Source organism: Molothrus aeneus, chromosome 2 (assembly GCF_037042795.1).
Source record: "Molothrus aeneus isolate 106 chromosome 2, BPBGC_Maene_1.0, whole genome shotgun sequence".
NCBI lineage: Eukaryota > Metazoa > Chordata > Aves > Passeriformes > Icteridae > Molothrus > Molothrus aeneus.
Genome location: NC_089647.1, coordinates 33,849,084 through 33,873,147, shown reverse-complemented (window position 1 = coordinate 33,873,147; position 24,064 = coordinate 33,849,084). Strand labels below are relative to the sequence as shown.

General features: G+C 37.0%; 1 protein-coding gene across 16 annotated transcripts in view; it reads right to left on the bottom strand.

Annotated features, from left to right (window-relative positions):
- The window catches only part of DLG2 (discs large MAGUK scaffold protein 2), a 988,724-nt gene that overhangs the window by 247,682 nt on the left and 716,978 nt on the right, over positions 1-24,064 (bottom strand). For 12 of the 16 annotated variants that reach the window (XM_066572327.1, XM_066572326.1, XM_066572328.1 and 9 more), the window contains 3 exons: positions 18,482-18,626; positions 15,117-15,258; positions 682-837 (listed from right to left, as the gene is read on the bottom strand). In XM_066572327.1, coding sequence (XP_066428424.1) covers positions 682-837; positions 15,117-15,258; positions 18,482-18,626 — 443 coding nt within the window. The remainder of the gene's footprint in view (positions 1-681; positions 838-15,116; positions 15,259-18,481; positions 18,627-24,064) is intronic. The other 4 variants (XM_066572329.1, XM_066572330.1, XM_066572332.1 and 1 more) reach the window with 1 other exon arrangement.

The window sequence follows — 24,064 nt, the reverse complement described above, 5'->3', positions numbered from 1 at the left end:
TAGAGAAATAGCTGGGTTATACTAGTGTAAGGTTTTGCATAGTCTGCTTTCCTTCATTAAATATTTATCAGGAGTCAATCACTGACAATGTTTTACAGAAAGATCTTCCATTATTTCAGTCATGGAAATGGTCATAATTTTAGGCTTTCCTAACCATCCTCTCAGAGCACAGCTAGTCTAGGGAATGCTGAATTTAAAATGCATTCTTAACCATGATTTGGTGAGGGAGGTGATTATTTTTTGCTCTATTTCTTCTGAATGGCTTAGGCAGCTGTCCTATAAACACAGAGATGCTCAGTGAACTAAGTATGCACAACAAAGGAATAAAGTGACTGAATCAAAACAAATTACTACAGCTTTCAGTGAAGTCTTGGTCACTTTCCATACTCAAAGAGAAACAAACACTGAATTCAGTTGCAAAATATGGTACATATTATGTAACCTATTTAGAGCACCATTCCAATGGATCGAAACATTGCCCGTGCTCATCACTGGATTTTGGATGACCAAAATTATATACCAAGGTAGCATGTATCTCCCGGTGGTGCAGATGTGAAAGCATGGTTAAAAATAAGCACAAGCTGTAGAAAAAGATCTGTGGTGAAGATGTAAACTATGAGATAAATCCAGTGATGTTCATGCACTTTAACAAAGGAGGTGAGGAAGAAGCGCATGCAGTACCTGGTGATCTCAGAGTCAGGGAGCAGGCCTACGTGGTAGTGGGGGTAGGGAGCTGAAAGAAGGAAGCTTTTGTCACACTCGACAGGGGAATAGTGCCTAGGAGAAGGTGGTTTATCACACAGTTTGTTCACAGTGCTGTAAACAGGTTCAGGAGGCCTGGTGATACAGAGACAAGAGTAAAAGATCAGGTGCATATTAGTTGCTGAGAATATAGAGAAAACACAGCAATCATTTTAAAAGCATGCATAGCAAATCTGTCAAGAGCTTTTCAGTGGGGCTTTTCCAACAAGTAAAGTGTGCTGTTAAAGGAACTGTTAGAGTTTGATAACACTAGTGTGGTATTCAAGTAGCTGCATGTAATACACAATACAAGTGGACCATAAAACTGCTCTATGGGAAGTGTGGCACTGAAAGGGAATATCTTATCTCTGAAGTTGAGAAAGTGAGGCATTTTCTCCAATAATATTTCTAGTTTTTTTTTAATCTAACATCTACACAGCCTTCTGTGATCTTCATTTTGAGTACAGCATAGAAGAAAATAGGTTTGTTACCTGAAAAAGAACTATTTTTTACCCATTAATTTGTAATATAGATGAAGTACATATTACTTGTTAATACAACATACTCCTGGTCCCAGTGAGCTGGGACTTAGCAAGCAGAGCTGTTGTCAAATTGACCCATATCCTAGAATAACACTGATGGCCACAAACTGCGTGAGCAATTCATCTCACTGGCAGGCAATTCGTTGCATTTCAAGAGTTCCTTGCACTCTTTCCAGATTCAGCCTTCAAAATCTGATTATGCAGTCCGCATCTAAAACAACCTCACTGCCAAGGCTCCTGCAATCACACTTGCAGGGCTGCTCCAGCTGCAAACAGCAGCCTGTGAGGTTCGATACAAAGAGTAAGAGCTTAAAACTAAAATTTCTCTCGTGCTGCCGTGCGTCACCTGCCCAGGGGAGGCAATACTTACCACAGCCCTGCCAGGAGCCGTCTGGGAGAGGGGAATGCAGCCTTTAGTACCAACCAGCCAGGGATCCGCGGGAGACCAACGGCGAGCAGTTTGCAAAACAAACCCACACCACGTCCACAGTGCATCTCCCACCTTGGAACTCCCCTGCCTTGGACCCAGGACACACCTTGGGGCCCGCTGGCACTGTGAGGCTTGACTCATTGTTTCCTGACATTTCTGCTCTACAGAGTGCCAAGGGTCAATTGCTATCATATCCACACTTCTGCCAGAAGATCCAGGGTATGCCACTGCCTTTCATCACTGTCATACAATATTAGCTAGATGGAAATCTTATTTCAGAAGCCTGAAAATATCAAGAGGCCAAGAAGTTAATGAACTTTTTTTGTTCTTTTGTCTGCACTTTGCCTCACATGGGTGTGGGTTTTGCTGTGACTTTCACAGGTACCAGAATTTATTACAGTCGTGGATGTGCTGGCAGATACAGAGAATCTAATTTCCTTTGTTAGCTTCTGGGTTTGTCCTTTGGGGGAAAAGGAGTAGCTGCTTTACTTAAAAACTGGTCTTACTCAATGTTAATAACATTATTCATAGCAATCTGCCACATGATTTGAGAACTCTCTGTGCCTGAATTTCCCAGGGAAAACTTTACAGTTAAAAAACTGGCAATTTAAGATTACCAAATAGCAAAATAGCAAAACAGCCACTCATTTGGTTATAAAGCATTGTGTGTCAAGCACTTAGTAAAATCCCTTTAAAAATGTTTAAAGTAGCAATCATTTTCTATCAGTATATTTCACTTGTTTCTGAGGATGGATTTAATAATTTATTTACTAAATCAATTGTTGCTTTCAATAAAAAAGCAGATAAAAACTATTCTATTTCACTGCTGTTCAATACTGCCTTTTATTCCCTTAGAAACTACTTTTGCTTTTAGGCAATATATGAAAGAACAAGTACAAATATCAAATATAAATGATACCTGCTAAGAAAATTGAAGAAATATTGCCCCAGTTCAGGAAGATGAATAAAAACTGTAGATTCCTCCATGGCTTAAAACACCAACCAGTCCATAAAAATTTTTTAGTGTCCTATATTCAAGTTAATTGTCTTCTCTGTGTTGTGGACGGAATCAGAGTATTGCTACCCCTTGGATATATTGTGAATGCTCAAACTACACTGAGTCATCAGTCAGTGACCATCCAACCTCATACTGAGACACAAATCATGCCGCAGACATGGGTAGATATGAGGAATTTCTTTGTTAATTGAGAGCTACAAGCTGCCTCCAAAAGCAAAATGAAGTTAAACATTCAACATCTACCTAGATATTGACACTGAATTAGTCCTTCAAGTACAAATACAGAGTCCTAACAAATTGTCTTATGAGGGCCAGAAAATTTTAAGACATTTAGCAAATGTTCATGTATTTTAAAATATTTTTGAAACATTTTTCACTCCATTCAGTCTTCCTGGGTGGTAAGATAACAGGAAACTGGAACAAGTCTGAGTATAAAGTCCTGTACTCACTGATATTATATAAGTGCTATTGTGACCTAGTTAACATCATACCTTCTGTATTTGAGCTGCAGAGAGAGGTCTTAAGGTTAAGAAAAGGAATTTATACTTCTTATCCTTTTAAAACTTGTACTCTTTGGTTAGAAGAAGATTTAGGATAACAGATAATTCTAGTTATGAGTACACTTTGTATAAGGCCTATGAAATGTTCTGAGATCACCACAGCCACCTGCTTCCCCTCAGGTGTCACTTCTTCAAGGTCATTGAGAGCATGGACTGCACTGGTCCTTCAGATACCTCTATCCTATTCAGATGCATAGGCTAACAACTACCAGCTGCATAGTTGGGCTCTGATTGCACGTTTTATTGGCACAGAAGAACAAGAATTTGAAAAAAAAAAAAAGCAGTACATAACCTCCACTGTCCAGGACAAGTATAATCTTATTTTCTCTCTCAATGTGGTGCAGTAAATATGAATTCAGTAGTGTAAAAATATTTGAAAGTTGGGATAAAAAATATCAAGTATAGGAATGACTAAAATGATATGGGGCAGATCAGTGTCCTGCTCATAAAAACTGTGTTCCACGTCGGCCATTAATCACAAAAACTAATTTGAGATACTTGCTGCAACAGCCTGTCTTCAAATATCCTCCTCATTCTTCACCTTCTCTATGGCAAATTTGTACTTGACTACAATAGTAGCCACCTACTAGAAGAAAACAATACCCTATTATAAAAAAAGAAGATGATGAAGACCACCCAGGTTTATTAAATAATTGTTCTAATGCAGCATTTTCTCGTGCCATTTATATTTCTCCTCGCAGAAAGAAGAAAGAGCTTCTTTCCAAAGGGATCAGCCCACCTGATAAATCCTATCTCGCACATCTTCTCCAGTGCTATGACAGAGACAGATTGTCCTCTCTCAAAGCATGGGATAATGAGAATGCTATTTAGAAAGAGTTTTTAATGTGCCGTTATGAAAAAATACAGTCAAGGTCACCTCAACTTTTCTTGCAAGAATAATTAAGAGCCAAACTGAACATAAACATTGAGGCCTTACTTTATGATGCACTAATTCTTCAAATGAATTTAAAAACATGTAGCAAGCCACTTAGCATGCTTTAAGAAAAGTGTAAAGGCTAGATATATATTATTTAAGTTCTAATTCACTGCAGTTTATGTGCAATTGCATCTCTTTCAGATACAGCAAGTATAGCTTCACAGGTTTAATTTAAAAATAAATGCTAAGCAGTTTTTGAAACTTTTTTGAGGAAGAACAAAGAACTATATTATTGAATTTATTTTATCCATTATCTTCATTTTTGTCAATACCTATGCATAAAATATCCCCTTAAAATGCCAATTATGCATATATTACGGTATACATCTTTGATAATTGCAATATATCTTTTAAAGAGTACTTATATAATGTGGATCTACTCTGAAAAATAACTAACTACTGCTGTAACTTCTTAGATCTGCTCCTCTCCTGCCTTTACACTGCTTATTTAGTGTCAAACAGACATCACAGTTCTCTGTCTTTATCCGTGAGCTAAAAACAAAGCTTTCTGACAAATAAAAGCAGCAACCACTAGGTCTGGATGGACAGTAACAACTACATTAGTCTGAGAATAAAGCACATAATAGTAAAGGAAAGCAACAGAAAATGTAAGTAGTAAGTATAAGTAGCAGCATAGCTTGGCTTGAACATGTCCCAGCAGAGTTCAACTCACAGGACAGAGAATCAAGTCACTTAACGCCAAAGGTAAGCTTTTAAATGGTAACATGAACAGCAGAGAGTCACTCTTCCAGCAAGAAAATAAAAAATAAAAAAGCTGAAAGTTGGAATTGTCATTCAGAACAGACATAACAGCAGTGAGGCACAATTCTTACAGAAACGTAGAACTAATTGGTGGAAAAGACAACAGTAACAGTGGGACGTAGAAAAATTGATCTAACACTGGTTTTATTTATATCATAACAGACTGTGTAAAGCGAATATTCCTTGTTGTTTGCAGTCCTTATTATTCCTTGATTAGCTCATCATTGTTTTGTTGTTTCAGCCTGACTTAATTGTGGAACAGAAGTTATAAAAGAACGGCATTTTTAAAAACCATTCTCCCCTCAGTATCATGCAGGGTCTTCAATTTAAAATTAACAGTTTTTTCTTTTTTTATGGAATCCTGTTCCGTAGGGATCAAATGCCAACACACAGCACATTAAATGTTAACAGTTTCAGGTTTTAAAACATTTCAAAACCATTTATGATATGGAAAGAAACTAGCTCAGCTCTCACAGCATATTAAGTATGCAGAGCTATAGACAGGAAACAATCTGAGAGAAAACAAATTCAATCTGAGAGAAAATAAATCTTCCAATGCTAAAAGTTTACAACTTTTTCTTTGTTTTGTTTTTTGAATAGCAATTTTTAATTGTATCCAAGTTCCATAAAGACATCTAACACATTAGTTTTGTTAATATAATGTTGCTGGGATGTAGACAAAGAACTTTTTAAGAAGTATTTCACTATTGAACCAAAAATCAATGGCAATTTAATACAAACAAAATTCTCCATTTCTAATAGCCAGTGATTTTTATATATATGTCCTTTGACTGAGCTACTCAGTCATATAACCTTCTAGAAGAACCACACACCTTACTGTTCAATAGGGTAATTAAAACTTATAGTTGATTTATTTCATAGGTTGTGTCCTGGCAAATTGAGTGAGGCCAAATCACTCATACGACATGTTTATTTCAACTAAATGAAAGGCAGAGGAAGACTATGAAGAGCTGGAGGAAAACACCTGAAGTACAGTACATTAGTTCTTTCTGAAAACTCTAAAACTAGTAATTTCTCAGCTTTTCAGTTATTAACTGCTGTTTTCATATGCCTTGAGGGTTTCTTTAACTGCAAAACAAGTGCTTTTTAGCACAGTCATGAAGATTAAGGATTGTTCCTCTTAACAGTACTATTTTAACATTTTAATTGAGTTTTCAAAAGAAACGGCCTACAAGAAGGCATAAGTAGAATTTAGAACTTGTAATATTCTACAGCCAGTTCTACACTTATTATTCTTAACCATAAGGAATTAGGAAATTAAATGACTGCTTAATTTGAAAAAAAAAAAATCAGCAATGATTTTCTGTTGCAGTAGTGGAAAAAGAAGGCTGTTTCACACAGGAATGGAGAGACTGTCAGACCAAAGACCCAAGACCCTTACGGTAACTGTTTAGGAAACAGGGACCAGCAAGGAATGGCCCTTACCTGCTCAGTGCTAAAAATCAGTGAGGATCACACAGACCAGAAATTAAATCCTAGAAGACTGTAGCCAATAGGCCTGTCCCCTGCTCACACACTTCTGAGGTTTTTTTCCGTTGCCTCCATGTAGGACCCAAGACTTGAATGCACTACAGGTTCACGGAGAAAACCATTATATTTTGCACTCTTGTCCTTTCCTATCAGATCCTATTTTCATTCTTAATTGCCTTCTTGATTGTTCCTGAGTAGTGAGCTGACAATGTCACAGAACTAACCACAGTCGCCCCAAGGTGTCTTTCTCAAGTGGCAAGAGCTGCATGGAGGGTCCACATCCATGTTATATTTCGTATATATTTCAGGTTATCCTTTCCTCCGTGCAGTATGGAAGGCTACTTACCATTTCTGTGTGTGTTATTACTACCAATCCTACTATCTCATTTCAAAAATCTCCATACAAGCACTAAAGCATACTCCAAAATTTGATTAGTTTTCTGTAAGTGTTAAGTACTAAGTAGCTGCCAGTGATTATATTAGAAATAGTCAAATCCTATTACTTGGGGATCTCTGACAGGCCTATTTAAATATACAAGGATAACTCAGGAATAAGAGATTATCCGTGACTTGATAATGACTAAATTTTTACTTTAACATAAATTATTCTCTTAAGTCAAGATTTATTATACTTAAAATAAATTAGGATAACAAAATGAATTCTTACTCCAGGCAGACAATTATCATCTGTAAAGTTTAACAATTAGTTTAAGATTAAAATTGTGTATTAATTACAAAAATATAAAATAGTCGATTTGCAAGTTAGCAACTTCAAGCTTCAATCTAAGGAATGCATTTCACCAAGGATGCAATTTAGGTTATGTAGATAAACTCTTTTTTCCCCTTTAAACTGAACATTTAATGTGTAACTTGCTTTTAATTAACTTTGGTTTTAAAAACCATAATTTCTTAGATTGATCAAAGACCAAACCAAGAAGAAATTCTATTCTGGGGTACCATATTGGATTCAATATGTCACCAACTTAACAATTAGAGATGAGAATCCTGCTTGTGAGAGACAGTGAGTAACCAGTCATAGCAGCAGGCTGGCATCCTCCAGACAGACAGACGGACAATGAACTAACATGACAGACTGCTTGGTGGGATCACACCCACATCATGCACACCCCAGAAACTTTAGGTGCTTCTCCACTTTTCTAGAGGGAGATGGCCTATGCATCTTATCAGCAACTTTTCCTACCTGCTCTGTATCTCTGTTCCTTGGCCAGTGTACTTGTGCAACTATTGATTATCCCAAACCTCCCGTATCACCCTCTGAGGGATTTGCTGGTTCAGTAGCCTGAAATCCCTTCTCCACTGCTTCTTTATGCCTCTTCACCTCTTCTTCTGTTATGTCCTGTCTTGTACTGAATTCCTTTTCCAAATCCAAGTCTTCTTACCTGATTAAATACCAGTCTTTTCTTGTGATTTCCATTCTCACATACCAGCGACAAGTTTTCCCTCATTTGCACGCTTATCCCTTGCTTAACACACTTCCCCCATTCCTCCAGTCTCTTCAATATTAAAATGTCACAGACCTGGCCATTTAGAGCACAGAACAGAATCCCCCCTGACCATGTTTCTGTGTCAGAAAGGGATGGTAGAAATAAGTAGAGAGGAAACTAGCTTTGGCCATTTAATGCTGTGCTCAGTCATGCAGGTTTTTAAAAATAATCTAGTCAGCAAACCAAAATTGTGAGAAGCTTTGATATACTGCAGTGTGAGTACAGAATCTGAAAGAATTCTACTGGAAAAAAAAACATATCAAATAAGTTTTGGATCAATAAATGAACTGGGGTTTTCCCCAAAGACTTGCATTTGTTGACTTTTGCATAGCTTTTCATAAATGCATTAGAAATACTCTCTGGATTCCGTTTCATCAGCTCCTATAACTTAACACTCTGAACATATGTATGGAATATTATGGTATTTAAAACATAATAGCACAGCAATTTCTAATGTAGAATAGAATAGAACATGAACTAAGGCATGTAATTCTCCCTCTATCCTTTAAATCATCATACTGGTATGGCTAAAAATCAATGCAATTTAATTTAATAATAATGGTGGTTAATTAAAATTACTTTAGCAACAAGCTAATTTAGCATTTTACACTAAATTTTATAGAAAAACAATCACAAAACCTTTGCTATCCCTAGATAAAAAATCCAGCCCCAGGCAAGAGCCAAGCATGAAAATATTAACTTGAACATCTAATCTGCTAAATTTATAAGTTATTTAAGAAGAGGAATAAATAAAAGGCATCATCAGTCTTTCCATACTATTCCATATCATTTATTCTGTTTAGGGTAGAGGTAATATGCTGAGTTTGGGTTAGGCATGGTGAATGATTGTTGTGAGTTCACAATTACATGTGCTCTTGTAAGTCAAACCATAATATTTGTTGTAATGGTTTAGTACTGGAAGGTCAAATCTGTGCGTCAACAGAAACTTAAAAGTGTTTCCATAAAACATTGTCAATTCAACTAGCAGGTTTAGATAAGTAAAAAAGAAATAGTTGATGAATGCTACTACTTTCAATGCAGGGAAAAAACATCCCCTTAGACTTCAACTTAATGGTTCTCTTTTCTCTCCCATCCAATTCTCAGCACCTCCTCCCCATCCAGAAAATGCTATTTTGCAAAAATGCATGTAAAAAAAAAACAAACATGCTTTACACAGCAAAACAGATAACTCAGCTTTTTCATCTATGAATCTTTAATATCTAGCCAGAGTTAAATGTTAAAGTGAATTTTTTATCAGCTGAAGCACAGAAGTTTGATGTTACCATTATCTGAAGCTAAAAAAGAAGTAAAAACTCAAGATGGTAGTTCTTTATTTTTATGGAACTTTTCCTGTTGTTGTTCATTAAAGACAGAAGAAATTAACATCTTAAAGCCACAAGATTTTTAGGCTTTAATAGGCTATAATTTTAAGATTTCTGAAAATAGGAAGGCAGAAATATGCTAAAGAGAAAATGGTAACATCTCTCTCTACTGTGTTAGTAACACATGTTCCACAAAATGACAAAAACAAAAAATATCTTTTTTTCTTACTACTACCATAAAAAAATTTGGTTGGCATGCATCTCTATAGGACATCTGATCCAATCTTGTGTTTGAATCAGGACTATTGACAGCACTAGATTTTACTTAGCCAATGCTTAAAAATCTCAAATGGTGGATATTTCAGAGCCCTTCGTAGCAAGTACTATTCCAGCACTATTCTATCCATCTCGTGTTTTAATTTCTTCTGAAATTGAAATCAGAACATCCAAAATCAATCCTGTTGCCATTGGTGCTTCTCTACACAGAAGAGTTTGGTTTCATCATCTCTGCTACTGAGTGCTTTTAGGGTGCTCTTAGATTCTCACTTCATCTCCTCTTCACAACACTAAATAAGCCCCAGAGCTCTCAACACCCCTCCAACCTCCCCGTGATTTAGGGCTCTCAGAATATGCTGGACCCTTTCCACAACCCTCCTAAAGTCAAAGAATGGGAACTGGTCAAAGGCTTTTAGAAAAGAATGCATTGTTCTGCTGGCCATGCTCCTCCAAAGATAGCCTGGTATGCTGATTACCTGACTAGTAGTGAGAGTGCACTTCTGGGTCCATGTTCAGCTTGGTGTCTGCAGTAACATCCAGGTCATTTTTAGTGAAGCTGCAATTTCAGATGTTCATGGCCTGCACAAGTGTGTGCAGCTCTTCCACCCGAGATGCAGACTTCTTACTGAACTTTACGATGTTTCTGCTGGCCAAGTCCTCAAGTATATCAAGAGCCCTTTAGAATACAGCTCTGCCATTTGTCATGTTAACCACACCCTCTTAATTTCTTATCCTCTTGAAATTTGCTGAGGGTGCACTGTGTGTCATGATCTAGGTCATTGATGAAGATATTCACTGATGCCTTAGGTATCCCTGAGCTCCTCTGCTCATCACTGACCACTTGACATATGCCAAGTGATCATCATCACCCTTTGAGCCTACTTGTTCAGTCAGCTCCCAACTCAGAGCCTTCTTTTAGTCCACTCTTCCTCAGCTTTCAAAGCATGCTGCAGGTGACTGGGTCAAAAGCCTTACCAACACCATTGCATGCAAATGAGCATAGCCATGCTGGGAGAAGGATAACTAGCTAGGTAATACAGCACACAATCCAGGAGAAACCCATAATCCAGGCATTCCACAAGGTTTCCAAACCATACTTCTTTTCTGATTAGCTGTACATGTTCATCCAACACTTCCTCGTGTTTGGATGAGAGGCTGTCGGAAGAGTTTTAAAGGGTGCTCCCTGTGTTACAGCTTTTCCTGCCCACAGAAGAGGTGTGAGAAATACCTTTGCAGCCACTCCCCATGATAGCTAGTGGAGAAAAGGAATTACCATGTGCTGCACAGCAGATCCCAGATGCACATTAGTGGGAGTTATGACATGGGTCAGGTATGACTTTGGAGTCAGCTGTGTTTTCCCTCAGCAAAGAGACATTCCTGCTCAAGGCAGCACCTGTGCTGTGGCACTGCTTCGTGAAGAGCAGCCACTTCTCTCCCTTCATCCAAGCAAGTTAGAAATTTCATCAGGAAAGCCAACCAGTCTGGACAAGCACATAAACTGCTTTTAGTCAATCTCTGATGAGTATTCCAATTACCTTCTGGGCCCTTAAATGCCTGGCAAACGTGTTGTTCAGTACTTCAGCTTTTCCTATATTATCTGTCACTACATCAGCTTCTCTCCTATTCATTGCCTTTTTCCTTCCTCAAATTTTACCTTCATTTTTTAAAGTAGCACACATCTGCAGAATCACTTTTGTTTTCCTTTATGACCCTTGAGGGTAAGTATTAGCTCAAATCAATCACCTTACTAATTTCGTCAGCAGTCAAGCAGTCAAGTAATGCTTGTCTGTATTTTGCATTTTAGGTCATCAGAAAGCTCTTTGCTCAGCCATGAAGGCCTTCTGCTGAGTCCCCTCCTTTCTGCTCAACAGGATGGTTCCTTCCTGAGTTCTCAATAAGTTTTATTTAGAAATCATCCATCTTTCATGGGCCCTGTGTTTCTTTGGCAGCATCCCAAGAGATTTTGCTAAGCAACTCTCCAAAAAGCTGTAGTCTGCTCTTCTGAAATCTTAAGAGTCATAACTTGCTGACTATCTTTCCAGACCTCCTTTGAATCAAGAAGTAAGCCAACTCATGGTCACTCTGATCCCAGCTGTTATTTATCACCACCTTTGCCACAAATCCTGTTTCTCCCCTCTGGCAGTATCAGGGACCAGTCAGGAACACAATGCCCTGCACTGCCTGCACGACAATTTAATGTTACTAGAAACTAAAACAAGCAGTGTCTGACTTGCCATGTGTACTGATAGAATTATTAGACATAGAGTTTTCATCCGCTTTTGATCCCCTATTCTACTAACCTGAACTTGTAAAGGTGATAATTGCTACAAAAAAATACAGGAAGCCAAATTTTCCATTCTACATGAATTTAAAATAAATCCAAAAAAAATCAATAAGTAAAATATGCCCATCGTTGTTAGTATTTTGTACCAACAATACACACAACTTAAAAAAATTCAGTAATTAAGAGACAACATTCAGCTTCATTAAAATTTATGGCTGAAGATGATTTGTTACTTTTCTATCCCTTGTGCTCAGATTAGTTTATTTTTTATATAGACTGAACTAATTTTTTTCCAACACAGATTCAATATCAGACCAAAAAATACAAATTTTTATCAATTGAAACACTTGTTTTTGTTAGGCAAAATAGATGTATTTTGGTTAAAAAAAACCTCAAACCTTAGAATTGGAACAAACAAACAAGAAAAATAAAACCAGCAGGAGGAAGTGGGAAAATTAAGTTGAATGTTCAATCATTTAAGCTTACTGACAGATTCATTATCACAAGTAAGTTAAAGGAAAGCTTGTCATCTGCCTCACTCAAATCACTTGTACAGAGAATTCCAAAATTGCAAAAGCCTTTTTTAGTGGAGAAGTTACCGTTTCAAGTATTTTTAGCTGGCACAAATGAAAATCTACCAAAAGTGTTGCAAGACTGCATGGGTAATAAATTTCCTTATGTGAGCACAATGTAAATTAGGCCTGTAAACCTATTACAGCAACAACCAGGTAGTTTGAATGGATAGCACTGCAATAGCTGGCAAACATCTTAATTATAAAACATTATGTGAGAAAACCTAATTGTAAATGCTGCAATCAAGGTGTCTATAGGTTTTACTAAAGTTATCAATATGATAATTGGATTCCCAAAAGATTTTCTGATTTGGTCAGCAACAAAGACTTCACAAATATCTTTTTATTTTAATAGCTGGCTCATCAGCAAATCTTATGGCACAGAACAGAAATAGTGCATTCACTATTCTGAGCTTATAGCTGTGAAAATGACTATGAGAATTAACTGTGAGAATTAACTGCATTTCAGTAGCCCCACTTGAATCAATAGGCAATAATTAGATGAATGGACATTAAAAAAAACAAAACAACTCAGCAGCATTTAAGGGTTAAATGATTTGGTTTCTAAGGTCAGAGCTTCGCAGTCACTGTAGTTAGAGAAGAAAACTGGTCTTTGGCTCTTGCTTGGGTGTCTCTCAGATGTATGTGCATGTCCAGCAAGGAAATGTAATGGTAAGAAGAGTAATTTGTCTTCATGACTATGTTCATTTTCTCTTTGTGCCTTTGTTTCCTGATGTACCATATTGACTATTATCACTAAAAAAATGAAGCTCATAATATCCTCCTCCTTTTCAATAGGTCAGAGTTAACACTTGCTCAGAAACATGAGATTTCCATCTGATTTCTGCTGTGGCATTCAGAGACTGCCCCTGTCACTTGACACCCTTATTTCTGCCAGTGCCACACACTGTCACAAAAGGTCATGCTCATAGAGTCAGCAGCTCCTGTCCATAATGCCAATGCCACAAGAAGATTTTGGATATCCATCCTTCATTAGCCAACACATTAATTCGGAAATCCAGGCAGGAAAAAGAACACAGGAGTGCAGTATTTCACAGAATATACAGAGCTTCTCTGGACATTCATTTTTTTCCCTCACAATAATGCAAAATAGACATTAGTGTGAATACCTCAGACAAGAAACAGACTGCCACTATTTCATTTTTCTCTCAGGAGCTAAACCAGTACAACTAACTTGTTTAAAAACAGTCTAAAAATAGCATGGGAATGCATCTTTCTTCTCCCCCAAAAATAAAGGTCAAAAGGATATCCTAACTAATTTGAATACATATCCTGCATGGGTCGTTATGGCCTTTTTATTGGATATCTGCTAAACTATTGGGCTAAGAGTGTCACTGCCTTTCCTTCTATGACTTTTCTTTTCTTTCTTTTTTTTTTTCACAACTAAGTAGAAAGTTAAAACCAGATACATGATCACAAAGAAACAGGACTAACAATACTTTGTCACTTTATAAACATTCTAAGTGTTTAAATGGTCTTTTCATTGCCAGGACTGCTTATCTTTCTTTTTAGAATTAATCTCTTCACTTTTGGGACTTCATGATGTCCTTAGCTATAATTTACTTTTTTTTTTTGCTGTTTTTTAAACTTTTCTAACTCTTTCTCTGCAACAGTGGTGATGACATCTCATTATACAAGATGCCCATTCAGCCCTACAAGCTTATTGACAAAGCCTTCATCACTGCAACCCAGATATTTTAATATTGGTATTCTCCCAATTTTGGGAGAATACCCAAATTTGGTATTCTCCCAGTATTGGTATTCTCCTATTGTATTTCTCAAATACATGGGTATTTGAGAAACTATGAGATCATTGTTAGATCGGCTAAAAACATTGGTGCAGATTTAATGAAATCAATGTTTAACTATTAATTAAAAATGTAACTTCTTAGAGCCATTCAGAGAAAATCCATCCTAATTGAATGTCTCATAAATTGAAGGAAATCAATTTCAGCTTTGCATTCTCAATCAAAACAAAAGAGAAACTCTTTTAACCAAGACAGGGAAGAAAGGTGTGGTTTCCACACATTTATGTACTGATTAAACACTGTATCATGACTTAGTTACTCTGAATCTGTCTGATCCAACAAGTTGAGCTGCTTAAGATAGTAATCACATGCAACAAGAAAAATGAAATGCAAATTAGTGGGTTATGAAGCTGATGAATACGTAAGTGGATGAGATTCTTTGATTTGTAAGACACAGCAAGTCACGTTAGAGGATCAGAACAGCCCCCTCCTAGCACAAAAAAAAATTCTCATTTTCTGTGGCATTAGACATTATAATAAGGGCTCATTTTTCAAACTGAACAATTTCTGTCTTCCAGGTGAATGGTAGTGCTCTTCAAACGAAAAGATAAATACACACTGTCTCATCAGTGACATTCAGTGTTCACCTAAAACAAGGCATAAAAGAACCCTCCCAGCATTTTCCTCTGTGTCTCTTCTACCTTGAAATTAACTACACAGATACAATTCTGTGACTGTACATCCATATAGTAGTCAAAATTCTTGGGGAATTATTTAAAAAAAAAAAGGCTGAATAGAAATCTGCAGTAATCTGCAGTATGCTGTATTCTATTTGAGATGCACTGAATGCTTAACTTTTGTTCTTTAGAATTGCATGAAAGGGAACAAACAAAGAGAAGCCTCTGACCTGGTGTAGTCGTCCTCCACAAGCATGTGCTTTGGAATGGGTGAATATCTTCCTGGGGAGATAGGGGCCAGGGATGCCTTGTACTCTAAAGTGCCATTGTTTCCAGAGGAGAGTATATGATTTTCCATTGGTGGAGAATAAGCTGATGGCAAAAATGAACATTTCTAGTCAGCAACTTCCATGTTTCATTAGATGGCACAAGAACATAATTTTTTAAATTTAATTACCAAGAAAATGGTTCAATGCTGTAAATGAGACCAAAACAAACAATCCTGGCTTGAGAGAGCTTAAAATATAACAACAAAGAATGAACAGCTGGAGTTTTACTGAAAATAACAACAACAGCAGCAACCACAACAACAACAACAACAATAATAATAATAATGATGCTGGCTTATTTGCAGGGATTCACTCTTTAGAGGATCTTTAGTTCCTGAAGAGAGAGTCTGAATAGGTCTCCTGTTTGAGAGACAGGAAACATTTTCTTCACTTAGGACTAGCAGAAGGAAATGCAATTAGGAAAGAATGAGATTAAAAACACTCTTTTTGGCTCCAGTGCAGTAATGGGAGTAACATAGTAAGAACTCAATGGAGGATAAGAGCAGGAATTTTATGTGTGGCAAGAATTATGTTTACATTCAAATCTGGGATCTACTACAGGTGACCAAATCCCCAATGTAATTGAAATTTCAGTATTAACACACATGATATTTAGACCATTGTAAATCTCTTTACTTAAAATGGAAAATTGATGCAAATATCTTACATATTAATTATTAATGATGAAAGTTACATTACTGTGTTGTCTGTTTATTTTTTGGGTTTGCAGGGTTTGTTTGTGTGCTTTTTGCTATTCTGAAGTTATCTGGGACATTTATGACTGAAGAGATGCAATAATAGTTGTATTCTATCTCTAGTTAATTTAATTAGAAAAAGAAAGGATAAATAGAAAAACCAGTGTTACATGCTTCTGCAATGAGCTGTGATTAATTTTCTCATGAGAAGAAGACAGCCAAACTTTCTAGTATTAGTTTCAGTCTTTTTTTCAGATACTGAGATACAGAATGCTTCAAAGCAAAATCTCTCTACAGGGAAAGGCCATTATGCATTCTGAAATACTCTGAACATGTAGGTGTAATGAAAGGTTCCCTGAGGATAAATGAATCTGTATGCACCAACAGCTTGGGAAGGGCTACTGCAAATCTTATCAACCTTTTCTTTCTCCCTGGAATTGTTTCTGTGTTCTCATATGCTGTTGATCTATAATCTGACATAATAAACCACACTGTTTTAGAACTGCAAAATTATTATTTTGAAAGTATAAAGCTCAAGACTGGATAGGGACATTTAGCATTTTTACTTCCTGGCCTTTGCTAAGACCCAGACCAGGCTGCTACTGAACATGATTGCCATCTGTTGTAACATTTGCTAACTAAATAAGCATCCTCAGCATGGCTGAGCATACCACTGACATGCATGTCACAAAACTTTCCCTTCTGTTTTCATGGAGCAGACTAAATAAGGAGGATTTGGAATATTTAGCTTTTCCCTCAACTTTGTCAGTCCACAATAGCAACACTGCAAAAGTGCAGAAGAATTTAAATCCTTAGCATTTACTGCCCTCAGTAAATTTCTCCACCTTTAGTTTGCCTTAAGTGCCCACAGAATTATTAACAGGAAATCAAGATGAGTGTGGATTGACTGCTGAAGCTCTTGTCAAAAATTATCTATCCATCCAGTTGCTAGATGGTGCAGCTGGTCCCTGTTTGCAGTTGAATCCAGGGCAGACAGTTTTTAATGAACAACTAATGAAGAAAGGGAGTCTTCAGTAACGAACTGTTTAGACTAACAGGCACCGGTGGTATAAAGAGTGCAGCTGAAATGTTAACACTGCTGTGAATACCAAGGGAATGGAAATGCCTGGGTATGGACACCAGGAGGAGTGGCAGGAGTAGTATAGGAATGGCATGTATTGATAAAGCTAGATTCATCAATAAGTCAATATTCAATATAATTACATGCAACATGCCAGAAAAGCCTACATCCAAACTAAAACAAATATTCAAGCCATTAAGAGATGGTGGTGGGAGATAAAGAATAGTTTGGAGCCTAGGACACTCAGACAGGGAGCCATCAGAGATCTGAGTAAATCCTAAAGACATGCATAGTAAGGACAGATGGCAGAGACAGAAGATCCCTACTGCTGTCATCTCCATAAGGGTCCAAAAAGCACTCCAGCAAGGAGGTTGTCAACATAAAAAAAACCCCCAAAAACCAACAAAAAACGCCCATATATGTGTGTGTGTGTGTATGTGTCTGATATGGACTCCACAGCCAGCCACCAACCCTTGTACATGGTCACCTCAGGGAGTCCTGGGGATGCACCTGGACACACATCTTTTTACCTGAGTGCTGGACATGAGCCTAGATGCTATTGAGTGCATGGGTATGACAGACTGATTGAAATCAGCTGGTTTTTAAATGAGGACATCTTCCTTTCCTATGAGATACTTCACTGAGTTTTACAGTATTATTTAAACAAATTTTCCCACAATGGCATGTGTATTGAATGCAAGGACAAATAAGGCCTTGGTCCTCTGGAAAAAAAATCCTGATGAACATATATGAAGTTAATGGACAGACTGAGAATAAAGCAAAGTGGACCAATGATTTATGAATTCTTCACTATGGGAGTAAGAAAGCACTGGAACACAGAAACCATGGATATGCCATCCCTGAAGTGGCTCTGAGCAACCTGGTCTACCGGAAGGTGTCCCTGCCCATGGCAGGGGGACTTTAACTAAATGGTCTTTAAGGTCCCTTTCAGCCCAAACCATTCTTTGACTTCACAAGCTGGATAGCCACAGAAAATAGGTAAAATTGTCTAAGTAGAGCAGAGCTTTTTACATTCCAGTAAAATATTTTATTCAAATATGAGATAGATTTGCCTCAGGCTTCTACTAAGTTTTTACAAGATGGTTTGCTGCTTGTTCCAATTTTTCAGTGGACAGAGGACTCCAGGCTACAAATCTAATCATATTACAAAACGCATTTGCATGTGCTTATTGCTGTAATCTTCACAAGAGTTACAGTTCAGTCTGATCACTTGGACAATGGCTAATTGGAACCAGCACAGCCATATATCTTCTACATTGCTACTTTTGCTGCAAAAATACTTTAACAGAGTTAAATTATTTGCAATATTTCTTGAGCACAGCATTCTTAGGTGGCAATAAACATTTCATTTTTGTAGCCTTCCAAGCTGTTTCATAAACTTTAATGGGGTACTTTACAAGCTATGAAAAAATACAATCATCTGACAAACTGAAATATCTCTTGTAAAATAAGTTGCAGAAGTCACTTACAGTGAGTAATATCTGGTGGGCCATATGGATCTGTCATGTAAATGGTGGTGGGCTTTCCAACTTTCAGATACACTACATCTGATGTGTTCTTCAGTATTGCTACTGCCTCTTCATGGGTAACTTCTTCTAAACTGTAATTATTTACCTTAGAGGAGAAATCAGAGAGGTGAGTTGAAATGCAGAAATAGACACAAAAATGATGCATCTTTTCAGTTTTCAAAATGTTTGGAATGTTGCTGTAAACGAAGAGCACTAAAGATTATAGAAGCAATTCTGCTGCAGGGTAGAAAATACAGTTTTCTTAGCACATCCATGTTCAAAGACTGATGTAGCAATATTGCTACACAGAATCAAAATGGGTCAAGAAGGCACTTGGTTTTGACAATGAAAAAAGTTCTTTGTGATTTTCTGCTACTGGTATAATCACCAATATAAAACTGTATTTAATAATAAATTAATAGCACCACATCAGTTACAGAAACTGTCTACATTATTTGACCTAACAAAATAAATTTCCTAATTAATCTCTTAGCCTCCAGAGGTGGGACCTCAGAAATACCCAACACACCCAAATCTTTCCATCACTGATATGACACTGACAACTGAAATAAGGAGAGATAAAAAATGGCATATAGAATACCTATGAGGTGCAGGAATTGAAAAAAGACAATTGAGGATGGGGAAAAGATATTTTTCATTGTGAAAGTTTGTCAGTTTTCTGGAAGGACAGGAAAAAGACATTGAAAAAGTAAGAGAATGTTGTACTAGCTCTGTACTTTTTTTTAGAAGAGAAAAACACTTAAGCAAGGATAGAAGTAGAAGACTACAGATAAAAGTAAGAAAGGAAATGGTGGCTTTTTGCCTATTTATGCTTTACTCCCACAAAAAGAAAATGAAAAGAAAAGCATCTGAAGTGGTTTATTGTAGAGACATATAAAATTTATTCACATGTAAATCCACCGTATTAACAGATTGTCAACAATAGGTTGTCCTCCTATAAACAAAACTGTGAATGTTCCCTGCCACAAAATGTATAAAACTCCTGAATGGAGAAATTACAGAATAGGGGGAAAAAAAAGTAGAGGGTGTAGATCCAGGTTTCAGGCATATGGCATAATACAAGAGAAATAACAGAATCACAGAATACCTTGAGTTGGAAGGGACCCATAAGGATCATTGGGTCCCACTCCCTGCTCCTCACACTACTGCCTGAAACTGAACCACGTGACTAAAAGCATTGTCCAGCCTCTCCTTGAATTCTGGCAGGCTTGCTGCTGTGACCACTCCCCTGGGGAGCCTGTTCCACTGACCTACATTTAACAGTGAATGTTGTATATGAAACATTTTACTGTCACTTAAATTGCCATCCTCCAACTTCCACAGTTACTGCAAGGATTCCTTTTAAAGATTATGCAAGATGAAAGCAGAATTCCCTCCTCACTATAGTATAACGGTAAATTGCAGAAAAAAGTATATTATTTCCAGGGAATTTAGTATCAATAAATTATCAGAAACCTGAATGTGACAATAAGCAACGGCCAAAGGGTTTGGCAACTGGAAAGAAATTCAGCTATTGTGAATCACTGAAGGACTCTTCATATTCAAATTATTTCATCACCACTAAGAAAAAATTATTTCTATTGGACAGTATTGCTGAATGTAAGGATTCTGTCCAAACTTTTTTCTCTGCATAATTCTCAGGCTTGGTTTTAAGGGTATTGAAAAGAGACAATGGCAGGTATATTACGATAATTTGACATGAAGGGCAGTGATAGAGCCTAACACTCAGAAGGGAGCTGCTGACAGAGTATGCTGTATTTTGACAGCTCTTCTATTTAAATAAAAATCTTATGCCTAACTTCTATAAATTTCTGTATCTTTATTTGTTATGAAGAGCAATAACTTATATATACCTTTAATAAATAAATGCCTTAAATTAATAGGCTGGCAGGAAGAAGTGACTGAAATTATGCCTTTCTTGTTTATGTATTTCAAAACTGCCAGACACTTCAGATTCACACATTTTAGAAAGATGACCACAGGGCTATCCTTTATCTCTTCTCCTTCCCACACTGTCTGCACATTGTATTGTTGCAGTGTGATGCCATTTCCTGTTTCACCTATCCCAGTCCCCCAGGTGTGCCAACCTCTCCCTTCTCCTCCCCCTTGCCTCCTCGCTAAGTGCTGTCAGTCAATCTTATCATTCCAGCAGGGGTGTCCGTGTGATTGGCAAAAGTTCAAAAGATGCCCCTCAGCCCTGGGGTCATTGGCTCGTCCAAGTGTCATTGTCCCCTGAGCCTTCCCCCCCTCCCACCTGGCTGGTGGCTCACCTGTCCCTTCCCTCCCCCTGCCCCCAAGCTTAAAAGACACGGGACCATGCAGTCAGGATTCTGTGGAGCTGTTACAAGATTCAGACATACGTGACTCTGGAATAAACTCTGGATTAAACCCTCTGCAGAATCCGTCTCCTTTTCCTCTTCACCTAGCCTGGAGCTTTCCATCAGAGGTAAACTGAGTTTCTACTATGCCTGGATTTGTTCCAAGTGCCTGACTGCAGCATCCAGCCAGCCAAAGGTATCTCTGAGGTGAAACACCACAGCTGCCGCCTTTGGCCCAGCAGCAAGGGTCAGACGGGGCCAGGCACGTCCCACCTGGTAATACTGGATTTTACTCCAATATTGTATTTCTTACATTTCATCCTAAGTTTTTTTGAAGTAGAGAAAATCTCACATAACCTCACCTATTTTACAGCTACTGTAAAAAATGTTCTCAGTCAAAAAAAGACAAAAAATAAAATATCTTAGAACTGTCTGGATTTTGAATTTTTGGTCTTTTGAGAAGTGAATAAAAACAACAATGTCACAATTGAAAAAATGTGACAAAATTGACTTGATGCAACTTGTTTTCCAAAGGTGTTGGATTTTGGTTTTTGTTGGGGTTTGTTTCCATAAATTTAGCTGATAAAAATCATCACAAGATACTTGGATGTCACAGTTGTGCAGTAAAGAAGACAAAAAGCCATTTTAGAAACAGAAAGTAAAGTATTATAATAGAAAACATATTTGATGCAGCAGGTCCTGTCTTCTGTCTGACAATAACATTATGGGACAGGTGTTTTACCAACACTGTACAAATGACTGAAATCTAGAAGTTAGGACTTAAGGAGTTCAAGCAATTCTAATGTCTATGCAGTTCAGCATTATGTTTATTTTTATAGACATAAAGATCCTAGAGTTCATGGCAAAGTTTACGTAAAATCATTTTGTCCTGGACTGCTCAGTTCCCAGTAAATAAAGAAATAAAGACTCAATGTACATCAAGAGAAAACAAACAAACAAACTTGTTGATTCATTCATAAAAATTAAGATCCTCAGTGGTGTCATAAGGTCTCTTTTAAGTGGGAGCTCTTAGAGAAGGAGATGAGATCACTTTCCTTAGTCATTTGCCAACATCACCTTAAACTTGCACTTCCTTCAGAAGGCAGTTCTTGATTTGCATTTACAATTTCTATTAACAATCCTATGTGCATCTATCAATATATTTTCTACTTTTTGACCATAAAACAATGATAACAAATAAATACATCTGTATGTGTTCTGCCATACAAAAAACTTGAATACTTAGAAGAATTCTATTGTTCAGACCCCAAGATATTATTGCAAGATGACTGCAGTATGTAGAGGAAACTCTAGTCATCTTTCCTTAAAACACTGAACAGAGATGATGATAATAATAGGAAATATGATGTTGTAGTTGACTTTTATGTTGAGATTTATGTCAAGAGAAACTATTTCTGAAGCTATTTCTTCCATAAAAGATGCCTTGATATTGACAAAATTGTAAGTACTAAATCTGGCTTTTTCGGTGGTTTGGCCCAATAAATGCATTATAGCAAAGTTTTGCTTCCTCCTGTAGAGATAACCTTATATATTTTTTGCATGTAGCTTGCAAAAAAAGGGTTGAGTTAGAGGTAAAGAAGATAAAGAGTAGGAGATGCACACAAAGTAAGAAATCAAAGTGTATATAGCATGCAATCCTCTGAGAGGCTGAATTTTTGTGCAGAATGGTGGACTTAATTCTGAGTGGGTAGAATGGGAACTGCGTGCCAACTTTCTGGATCTAAGAAGACAATTTGAGTAGCAGTTAATTAAGGAAAAAACCAAACCTTAAGGCAAATGCTAAAAAATATATTTATCTGAGTGGTCAGTTTTGTCACAAAGTTGTATATTTGAGACAAAAAATACTGTGACAGGAGCCAAAGGATAGGAGTCAGAAAGAAAAAAAGGCATGGAATAAATGGGACTTTTCTAATTGGAAAAGTTACATGCAGTGAAAATTTAAAAATGCAAATAGCATCTGCAGAAAAAAAATAGAAAAGCTTTTTCTTTAAATAGAAAGTATGTGATATAAGACATACTGGTAACATGAGAAACGAATAAGGGAAAGAAATAAAATAGCAGTAGAGAAGGAAATTAAAGATAAAAGTCCAATCAAAGAAGCTATTTGAGTGATGGGGGTAATCAATAAGAAATTATGCCAAAGAGATATAAAAAGAATGGGGTGTTTTTTTTTCCTAAATAGCATAATCAGGGCAATGAAGTATAAACCTAAGCAAGAATGTTTTATTTGGAAGTTTTCCTAGATTCATACTGAAAATCAAAAGCCCCAAAAAGCAGATAGAAAACTCAGAATCCCCAAAATGACTGCACAAGTGCTCTAAAGAGTAATTTCATTCAGAACAATATAAGCTGATATGAGGATAAGAGCTCCAGAGGAATAAGTCTGTCTTATTTAATTTTTCTTTCTTAAAGGGGATTTGTTCATTTCCTCTATTGATTTAGGCTAAGAAAGATTTGATTCACTAAGTGAATGAGATAAAGGGGTGATCTTTACCTTACCAGTGGTAATGTTTGCTTTTCTGTAATATTCAACTTTTCATTCAGACAGTGGATTTTCCTGGCTGAACATTTACCAGTAAACACCTGCAACCTGCCAGCTCTAAACCTAGAATACTGATGGCCTTTTTCAAAACTCACTCACTTAAAAGGCTGCAAAAAGTGGGATGCTTTCCAGTGCTGAAGAGTAATGATTTGTACAAAGGATATAAATCTGTTTGCATTAACTAAATACTTATCATCCCATGGACTCGTGAGTTAGTTGCACAAGTGTTGGGCTGTTTTCTAAAAGACAATCCCACAAAGACAGCCAAAATCACTTTAAAAAACACCTCTGATCAGAACCAAGTGCAAATTTAGATGCATCTTGAATTACATGCTCTGATTTTATGCACTTCAATACAAACGTGATCCTGCATTCATAGACAATCTGAAAGAAAGAGATACTGGTAGGAGACCCTATAAGGAACACATCAACAATGGCACAGTCACAACCCCACAACAGTCCTGTGTCCTATGAAATTACCAGAAAATAACAACTTTTTTCAGAAAGGAAGTATACATTTCTGAAAAGGAATGTGACTCCTGTTTCTTCCTCCTGTTTCCATCCAGAAAACAGAATCAAATTAGACCTCTTGTTATAAACAATCACTGATCTCTGTGACTATACGGGGAAAGAAGCAACAGG